The 9,657-nt window shown below is 37.2% G+C and overlaps 1 protein-coding gene across 1 annotated transcript; it reads right to left on the bottom strand.

The window, feature by feature from the left end:
* Nucleotides 1–7,180: 7,180 nt before the first annotated feature.
* LOC122140748 (small nuclear ribonucleoprotein Sm D1-like) lies at nt 7,181–9,558 on the bottom strand. The gene is made up of 4 exons (XM_042745576.1): nt 9,400–9,558; nt 8,771–8,847; nt 7,425–7,616; nt 7,181–7,341 (listed from the first exon to the last, which is right to left on the bottom strand). The coding sequence occupies exons 1-4, from the start codon at nt 9,411–9,413 to the stop codon at nt 7,262–7,264; spliced, it is 363 nt and encodes a 120-aa protein (XP_042601510.1). The 5' UTR covers nt 9,414–9,558; the 3' UTR covers nt 7,181–7,261.
* Nucleotides 9,559–9,657: the final 99 nt, after the last annotated feature.

Below are 9,657 nucleotides of genomic sequence, written 5' to 3'. Positions count from 1 at the left end.
TGAAGGCATATGACCGAATGATAACGTCGCCCAAGTAACTAATACTTCAGCTAAGTATTCTGTAAGTTGGCCTCGGTGAACTCCCACATGCGGCCATCACTTCTCTGATGTTCAGAGGCATGGTCAAACACATGTACACACTGTGCATATTCGCTAAGGCATGGGCCGTGTTCTATTCTTGCTGGTGTCAGTATATGATAAGGAGGCGAGTATAATCCTTTATAAAGCCTATACATTCATGATAGAAAGTTAGTGCTATTTATACACGCCCTAGTATTCGCTCTGCTGTATATTGGGCCTATTTTAAGAAGCAAGGCTTTAGGCTTGTTATCAGTGACGAGGATTGAGGGAAAACCCATGAGGAATGGCGGGGCAAACTGCGGGGGCAATCCTCTGGTGACGGCAAAGGCTGGAGCGCTGCAGCAAGTTGGAGGGGTGGAGCAAGCTGTAGTTCTGAATGGACGATGGGCAGGATGTGTAACTGATAGCCTACACAGCTCGTGCTTCGTGGGGCATTGCAGAGTGAACTGCTGGGCAATTGCTATCGAGCTTGCATCATCAAATTCCGGAGTCATTGGGTCAAGGGGCATTGGGAACCATGACGTTGTCAGCGTCCTATTTGCAGAAAGCAGATGTTAGGTGCTCCGGAACGGCGGGATGGACATCGAGAAGAGAAATCGTTGTTTATTCTAGCAAAGACAACAATTTGCGACGTGTCATCAGGTCAGCCAAAAATTGTGCCGGGCCGGATCCGAGGTTTACTGCTGTCGAGCGCGCCCTGCGGGCGGGGGTCACGCTGTCACGTGTATAGACTGGAAGCAGGTTCCCCGACAGCTGTATGGCATATTGGTTAGACCAGACGAATGCCTACATGCCGGAAGAAGCACGGAATTACCTATATGTAATCTACCATGTTCAGTATCTATGAATTCATCTGTTGATGATCTAACGACGAGGGTTATTACTATATTTTGCTATCTATGCAAATACAGGTCCGTCTCCCCCAAAAACAATAGCATATTGTGATAAAAGTTCATATTTTCCAATAATGTACTGATAAAAATTAAACTTTCATATATTTTAATTCATTGCAACCAACTGAAATATTTCAGGTATTTTATTGTTTTAATAATGATGATGTTGGCATACAGCTCATGAAAACCCAAAATCTATCTCAAAAAATTAGCATAGTTCATCCGACAATAAAAGAAAAGTGTTGTTCATACAAAAACAGTCAACCTTCAAATAGAGAAAGTTTTCATGTTTTTGAATCTCTGCAGGTTGTATGATTGGGGAGTCACAGATGAAGGTTGTGCTGCTCTGGCTTCAGCTCTGAGATCAAACCCCTCACACCTGAAAGAACTGAATCTTGCTATAAATAAACTACAAGTAACAGGAGTGAATCTGCTCTCTGATGGACTGAAAGATTCTCACTGTAAATGAGTTAATATGCTTTATGATTGAATGAAATGTATTTTGTTTAAATTGAAGAAACTAAGGTATTAATGAATGATATTTAAAAAATACAAAATTAAAACAAAAACTAAAAAAAGACTTAAAAGTGTCCTGTCCGGTAACTGAAGATGATGTTTTTTAATCTTTATTAGGTTCTTTACTAGGTGTCTGAGTCTGACATAATTTTACTTAATTTATGACATGATTGGAATGATACATAAAAAATTTTATATGATAGAAGTGAATTTAACTCTCAAATACCCATTTAGAAGCGGGTCTGAACCTTAGACTGGAGCTGTTCATCTTGTCATGCATTAGCGTGGATTGAGTCTATCTTTCTGAGCTGTAGATCCTGAACTGAGAGACTGAAGAGTGTCATTGTTCTTTACAGGTTGAATCATTGTGGAGTCACAGATGAAGGTTGTGCGGCTTTGGCTTCAGCTCTGAGATCAAACTCCTCACACCTGAGAGAACTGAATCTGTCTAGGAATAAACTACAAGACTCAGGACTGAAGCTGCTCTCTGATGGACTAAAGGATCCTCACTGTAAACTGGAGAAACTAAGGTAAGATTGTATAACAGACTCAAAATCTTCATTCTCCTACTGCTAGGATTAATGTACTGTATGATACAATGAAACGAAATTAAAATGAAAATAAAAAAAGACCTTTTAGTGTTGTGTTGTGTGGTTGATGATGTTTTTTTTTAATGTTTGTTTTCATGTGATTGGATATTTTTTTTAATGGTTTTATTATTGTGATATGGTAAAGTATACATGTGATTGGATGATACATAAAGATTATGACATGGTAAATTTTAAATTAAAGGGATAGTTTACCCAAAAATTCTGTCATCATTTACTCACTCTCATGTCATTCCAAACCTGTAGGGATAGTTCACCCAACATAAAAGAAGATATTTTAAAGATTGCTGGTAATCAAACAGTTGGTGGTTGCCATTGATTTCCATAGTATTTTTTTTCCTACTATGGAAGTCAATGGCAACCACCAACTGTGGTGGTAGATGTGGGTCTGAACCTTAACCTTCACCCTCATGTCGTTCCAAACCCGTAATACCTTCGTTCATCTTCATGTTTTTCATGAAATCCGAGAGCTCTCTGACCCTATAGACAGCAATGGTACTACCACGATCAAGGCACTGATCCTGAACAGAGAGACTGAAGAGTGTCATTGTTCTCTACAGGTTATGGGATTGTGGAGTCACAGATGAAGGTTGTGCTGCTCTGGCTTCAGCTCTGAGATCAAACCCATCACACCTGAGAGAACTAGATCTGAATTATAATAAACTAGGAGATTCGGGACTGAAGCTGCTCTCTGAAGCACTGAAGGATCCTCGCTGTAATCTGGAGACACTGTGGTAAGATTTTCAGACAAGTGAAGATTATGTTTTAATCTTCATTTGATTCAAAGTTTTAGACTATTTTAATTGTTTTCATACAGAAGTGTTGAGGATTTTTGAGTAAATTCAAAAATAAAAAAGGTCCTGACATTATATGTGACACTGAAATGAACCACTTCAAGCACCATGTAGAACCGGGTCTGCTCCTTTGGGTGTTTTATTGTCTTTCTAATCATTTCACTTTCGTGAATAATTTAACACCATTGTTTATATTTTTGTGTCAGGCACACAAGAAGCAATGAAAGTTTATTGAGATTTAATGATCTTAAACTACTGGATATAATACTGAATATAATGTTTGTGCAATAATGTATTTGGGCAAATATTTGCTAGTCCTCATAATGCCTGATTTCACCAGTAGATTGAAAAAAACATATTACTGGACATGCATTTTTTATGTTTTAAATTAATATAATCACTGATATTATTTTAAAATAAAAAATATAAAACCATTACAACAATAGACAATAATATAATTGTTAAATTGTAAAAACTTTAAATAATAATTCAAAACATAAAATGTACATTACAGCATACATTTCAGTGATCAAGAAACTTCAGTTCTTCTTTTGCTGTTTTCATTTGTTTGTTCTGTTTAGTCATTCTTTTCCTATCAGTTATTCCACAGACAAACTACTGAACATAAGGCAACATACACAAGACCACATTTTTTCCGATTTTTGATTATTCAGATGTTTTGTTGCACGTTGCAAAGTGAAGGAATGGTACTCAGACTCTCTTATAATAATTCATGGGGATTTTAATGAAGCAAATCTATCTGGTGAACACTGAGATACAATGATACACACACATCACTCAGCTTTGGGATTCTCTGATCACTGTTTAGTTTACCTTAAACTGAGCTACAGGCAGAAACCTAATTCAGTTAAACCCATAATAAGGACTGTAAAAAGATGGACTAATGAAGCAGAGCAGGATATACAAGTCTGCTTTGACTGCTTGGATTGGAGTGTTTTTGAAGCTGCAGCCACTGATCCGGATGAGCTCACAGATCCTGTAACATTATATATCAGTTTTTGTAAAGATACATGCATTCCTTCCATGATGAGATCTGTTAATCATGTTGTGGGTTAAGTCTCTCTTTCTAGTTGTTAAGTTCCTGCTTCTCTGAGCTGTAGATCCTGAACTGAGAGACTGAAGAGTGTCATTGTTCTCTACAGGTTGTATGATTGTGGAGTCACAGATGACGGTTGTGCGGCTCTGACTTCAGCTCTGAGATCAAACCCCTCACATCTGAGAGAACTGAATCTGTCTGGAAATAAACTAGCAGATTCAGCTGTGAAGCTGCTCTCTGATATGAAAGATGATTATGGACTGCAGACACTTCTGTGAGTAGTGATGACTGTAATTGAAATGTAATTTTTCTTTTACAATTGAATGGTTCCTCGTAATATATATGATTGTTTTATTCTTTTTATAGTAATTTGATTGATGTTTGAGTATATTAATGATATTTTGAATAATATGATATTTTGAATAATATTTAAACAGACAATGAATTATTAATTTCACAAAGAAATACCATCTTAATATTATTATTATTATTATTATTATTATTTTAAAGCAAGAACATAATTATTATTTTCCACATCTGTCCATTACAATATGTATCACAAATTTTTTAGGGGTATATTTATATATATATTTTTTTATTTTAAAGCAAGTACATAAATTTTCCCCACATCTGTCCATTACAACAGAGAACAATGGATATATCACAGGATGATACTATCATATTAATAGAGCAATGTTTGTTTTGGTTGTTCTAAAGTGGATGATGCAGTAATGTCACCACATTATATATAAGTTTTTTTTTGTTTTTTTATATTGTGGAATTTTTTTTTGTGTCTCTGAACATTCAACAGGATCAACAGACACAAACCCATAGTGATCATCACACACGGATGTGTTTGTGGAACTTTCCAAGTCAAACAAAGAAACCTTTTGTTTCTTCTTCAGAACTGACATTTGTTCTGGTGCCCCATTTTCATCATAATTTTACAAGATGATTGTGACGATCGGTGTATCTTCTGTTCAGTTCTTATTACAAGATTTCAACCCAACATGTGCATAGCATTGGGTTATAGACCGGGGCTCTCATTTATAAAACTCTCCGTAGATTTCAACCTAAAAGTGTACGTAGGCACAAAAGCTAGATTTTGCGTACGCACAAAAGTTTGCAGATTTATAAAACCATGTGTATGCCAGAACCTGCGCAAAAATCCCTTTATAAATCCCATGGGGAAGATGCGTACGTGCATCTCCATCCCGTCTCCTCCCCGATATCACCATATATGGCGCTTACAATGCCTTGTTTTACTATGCATAACCTTATCTGCATATCATTTTTATGCATATTCCCATGCACGAGACACCATGTTTAACACCGAGACATTAAGGAAATATGAGACCATTTTCTCCTAGTTATATCCTTCAAATATAGTGGTATTTTTCATAATGTTGTGGAGATGCCTTCATACACAGCACCATCCTCGTGCAGACGGGCGTGTTGTACATACCAGAGCATATGACATCATTGGTCCCTATAGCTCGACAATGGCTGTTCACCCCTGCAATGCCATGTCAGTGTTCCACCAAACATAGTCGAACAGTGCGCACTTGATCAGTTCTCGCTGAAAATGATTTACTCATAACGTGAGCTGTATTTAGTTTTAAAGAGAATTTTAGGGTATAGCGCACATATATAGCATCCCGTGGTTCGAAGTGTTCTCATAAACATAGCATACTACACCATGGAAAAATGATTTTAGGGCCACTATTGTCATAATAAAATTATGTAATTATGCTTTTTTGTTAAAGCTCTTTTTGTAATTTCCAGTTTTCTATCCGCCATTAATGCGGAGTGAGTATTTAATGTAAATGTGTGAAATCATCATGAAAAAACAGTTTTAAAATCGCTGTGTGAGCCTACGTAATTACTCTTCTTTCACACTCCAGGAAAAAGAGGTGGCGTGTGATCGCATATCCTAGAATCGTCTTTTCGTACGATGCGCGCCATATCTGTCCGCCAAGTTTATTTTTTATAAATCACGATAGGTGCATGCTGCGAAAAAGTTGTATTATTACATTGGCCGTTTATGCTCGTTTCTGTCGGCATACGCAAAGTTGTAATAATGAGACCCCGGGACTTTATTTATGATTTGGGGAAACTATGATAAGCTTCATGCGATACAAATGTCATAGTTCCGATGCAGGTCATTTCTGTTGTCTGTAACTCTCTGATTCCAGTATGGCAGTGCTATGTTAGTGTAGTAGTATATTTAGGTGTAGTGTGTTTTGTTCTTCAGTGTGCCAGACGATCGTCACGGCTATGTAGTTTTTGAGGCAAGCGTGTTATGTGGAGCCTCTAAAAACACACAAACTAGATGAAGAATGAGACTAGATAAACCTTCAAAATGAAGAAGAGAAGACTGTTCACTAACGACTTATCATGATAGTTAAGTGCAACCTTGAGCTCCATCACAGAGCAGTCGTCTAATGATTCAACGGCTTGTATCGTTTATGGTTACTAAAAATACAAATTATGATTGAAAAAAGGTGAAAGGTTAAGCTTTTAAAAACCCATGTTAAGTAATTGATCAGAGCGCTTGAGAAAGAAATTTTGGTTTTTGTCAAATACTGGACAGTAAAATGTACCTTTTTAATAACGTGCTGGAAGGTAAAACAGAGGTCTAAGAAAATTGTTCATCTGTCTACCGTACCCGCAGAGAAGTTTTTTGCCTATCCTTTGTTTCCACCTTAATGCCTTCTAATTGGCCAGGCCACACCTCACGTCATCAACCTGGTCCTGTCTCTGAATCATATGCAGATGCAGAAAAAAACATGCCCCAATGCGAGAGATTTTTATTCTTGAGTAGAACATTTTCAACATATAGAAGTTTTACAGAGTGCACCAGTAAAAGGATGGCCAATATAGTGGCTGCCTATCCTGCTGATATTACTTTTTTTGTACTTTTTAGTTCTTTTAAATTTGACTAAGCTGATACTTGCAGATCCTTTTTAAATGGAAGCATATGCTATTTTTCACCTTTAACGATATCATGATGACAAAAAACTAAATGGGTATGTTTTAATATTATGTGCTGGGAGCACAGAGAATGTACAGTAACCAGCAGGCAAATACAATAAACGGACATACTACGGATAGGAATGTAGATTGTAGGTATTTTTATTCTAGTTATTTTATTTGTTTTCCTTTCACTTTTTAAAAAATATTGTGCTGAAATAAAAAAATAAAACGATCAGTACAAACAGCTCAGCAGCTCAAGACGCAAAACAGTTTTCAAAAGAAATGAAAAAAAAAACTGCTGTACAAAGCACACAAATGTACAGTGGCTTGAGAGATTCATCTCCTGGGCCCGCCGCGTCCACGTCCTCTTCCTCTGCCACGACCCCGTCCTCTTCCTCGCCCCCCGCGGCCAGCCACTGTGAGAAAGAGACACACGCACATCAGCATTTTCCTGTGATCGGTTTGTCATGTTCAGTTCAGACGGTTTTCCAGCACTCACCAGCCTCTCTCTTCTTTGACTTGACTTTAGGCTCGATGTCCACCAGCAGCGTGTCCAGAGGAAGACTGTCCGGCAGGATGAAGTAGCGGATGTTGTTGCCACGGATACTGAGAGACTCCAGCTGAGTGGGCTCTCTGTTTTTGAGGGTCATCTTCACAGCTTTGAGGTGAGTGTTCATACTGACATCCACACCTGTTCACAGGAGTCAAAGACGACATTTAGCCATCTGTCAATTCAACAAGTAGCAGATCATTTACTCACTCTCAAGTCATCCAAGATGTTAATGTCTTTCTTTCATTTCTGAGGAAAACATTCCAGGATTTTTCTCCATAAAATAGACTTCACTGGTGCTCAACAGTAAGAATTTCCAAACTGTAGTTTGTGCATTTGTGGTAAAAAAAAAAAAAAGTATATAAATTGAATAAAACACGTCAGCAGTGTCGTACACTGCAGTGTTGTGAACGCACTCACAACAGACCCGGAAGAGAAGAAAATGATGAATAAAGTCGTAATTTTTGTTATTTTTGGAGCAAAATGTATTTTCGATGCTTTAATAAATTCTAGCGGACCCTCTGATGTCACATGGACTACTTTGAAGATGTTTTTATTACCTTTCTGGACGTGGACAGTATACCGTACATACATTTTCAATGGAGGGACAGAAAGCTCTCGGACTAAATTTAAAATATATTAAACTGTGTTCCGAAGATGAACGGAGGTCTTACGGGTTTGGAACGACATGAGGGTGAGTCATTAATGACAGAATTTTCATTTTGGGGTGAACTAACCCTTTGAGTAAAGATCATGTTCCATGAATATATTGTAAATTTCCTACCATAAATATATCAAAACTTAATTTTGATTAGTAATATGCATTGCTAAGAATTCATTTGGACAACTTTAAAGATGATTTTCTCAATATTTAGATTTTTTTGCACCCTCAGATTCCAGATTTTTAAATAGTTGTATCTCAGACAAATATTGTCCGATCCTAACAAATCATACATCAATTGAAAGCTTATTTATTCAGCTTCCAGATGATGTATAAATCTCAATTTTGAAAAACTGACACTTAAGACTGGTTTTGGGGTCCAGGGTCACATTTCACTAGATAAGACCCTTATTCCTCGGCTGGGATCGTGTAGCTCCAGCCCGCTGGTCCCCACTGAAGTCCATTATACGGAGAAAAACCCTGGAATGTTTTCCTCAAAAACCTTCATTTCTTAGCGACTGAAGAACGAAAGACGTCAACTTCTTGGATGACACGGTGGTGTGAAATTATCATGTTTATTCTGGAAGTGAACTAATCCTTTAATGTGAAGGTTTCTATGTTGAATCATAATTACCTGTAACGGTGCCATGGACCTGCGTGCCATTCTTCAGCTCAATGGTGACAGTTTCATGGCTCAGTTTCATCAAAAACCTGCAGGATCACAATCACAAGTACTGACTGAACCACTCAACACAACGACAAACAACCTTACAGCAGCACTAATTCACATTTTGTCTGATCTATTCCATTTTAGGTTTTATTTGTATTAGTTTTTGTTTGGAATTGTATTTTTATGAAATTGTATTTTAAACCTCTTAATTGTATTCTATTTCTCTAGTAACATAAATACACATGTATTTTACTGATTGCATTTGTATTAACAAGCAAACAGAAAGTTACTAGCATTAGAAGCGATTGTTTCTGTTGCTGCGTTTGTTAGATTTAAGGCCCGCGTCTACGAGTTTAAATGCACAGTTTCATAAATCTAAGACTAAGCCCACGAATTACATGTTTAAAAACATAAATAAGTTTAAAAAAAAAGAAAAACCCAAACAATCTCGTTTGGTTCATTCATTCCCGCCTGCTGCAGCTAGCAGCTAACGGCTAACAAACACAATCTAACTCCATCCGTCAGATTACATCCCTTCTCGCTGCGGAGAATCGGTGTATATTAATAACATAATACATGTAGAAGTTTATTACCTGACGAGTTTCATGCTGGCGGTGGATTCTGAGATTAAATCCTCCACCGAAATCAGAAAAAATTGTAGCGTAAAACGACAGAGAAGCGTCTGACGCTACTGGATCTTTGAGGGGAATCACTTCCTGCGCGAAGCGGAAGCGGAATCAGTGACAAAGCATTGAACTGCCACTACACACCAAAATCAGCGAAGATACATTTAAAATATTTAATTAGTGTATCTTAAATAGCAGTACATAAACTTTAAGGTAAATAAAAGT

The sequence above is a fragment of the Cyprinus carpio genome, chromosome B19, assembly GCF_018340385.1.
Source record: "Cyprinus carpio isolate SPL01 chromosome B19, ASM1834038v1, whole genome shotgun sequence".
Taxonomy (NCBI): Eukaryota; Metazoa; Chordata; class Actinopteri; order Cypriniformes; family Cyprinidae; genus Cyprinus; species Cyprinus carpio.
Note: the sequence above shows the minus strand (reverse complement) of the source record. Positions and strands in the feature narration are given on the sequence as shown.

Bases quoted from the DNA above. Each gene is read 5' to 3' on its own strand.
- LOC122140748 (XM_042745576.1), bottom strand. The intron at 7,617-8,770 runs GTAATTATGATT...TCCTGTGAACAG, and splicing joins GGTCCATGGCACCGTTACAG to GTGTGGATGTCAGTATGAAC. The intron at 7,342-7,424 runs GTGAGTGCTGGA...TCTTTCTCACAG, and splicing joins GTCAAAGAAGAGAGAGGCTG to TGGCTGGCCGCGGGGGGCGA.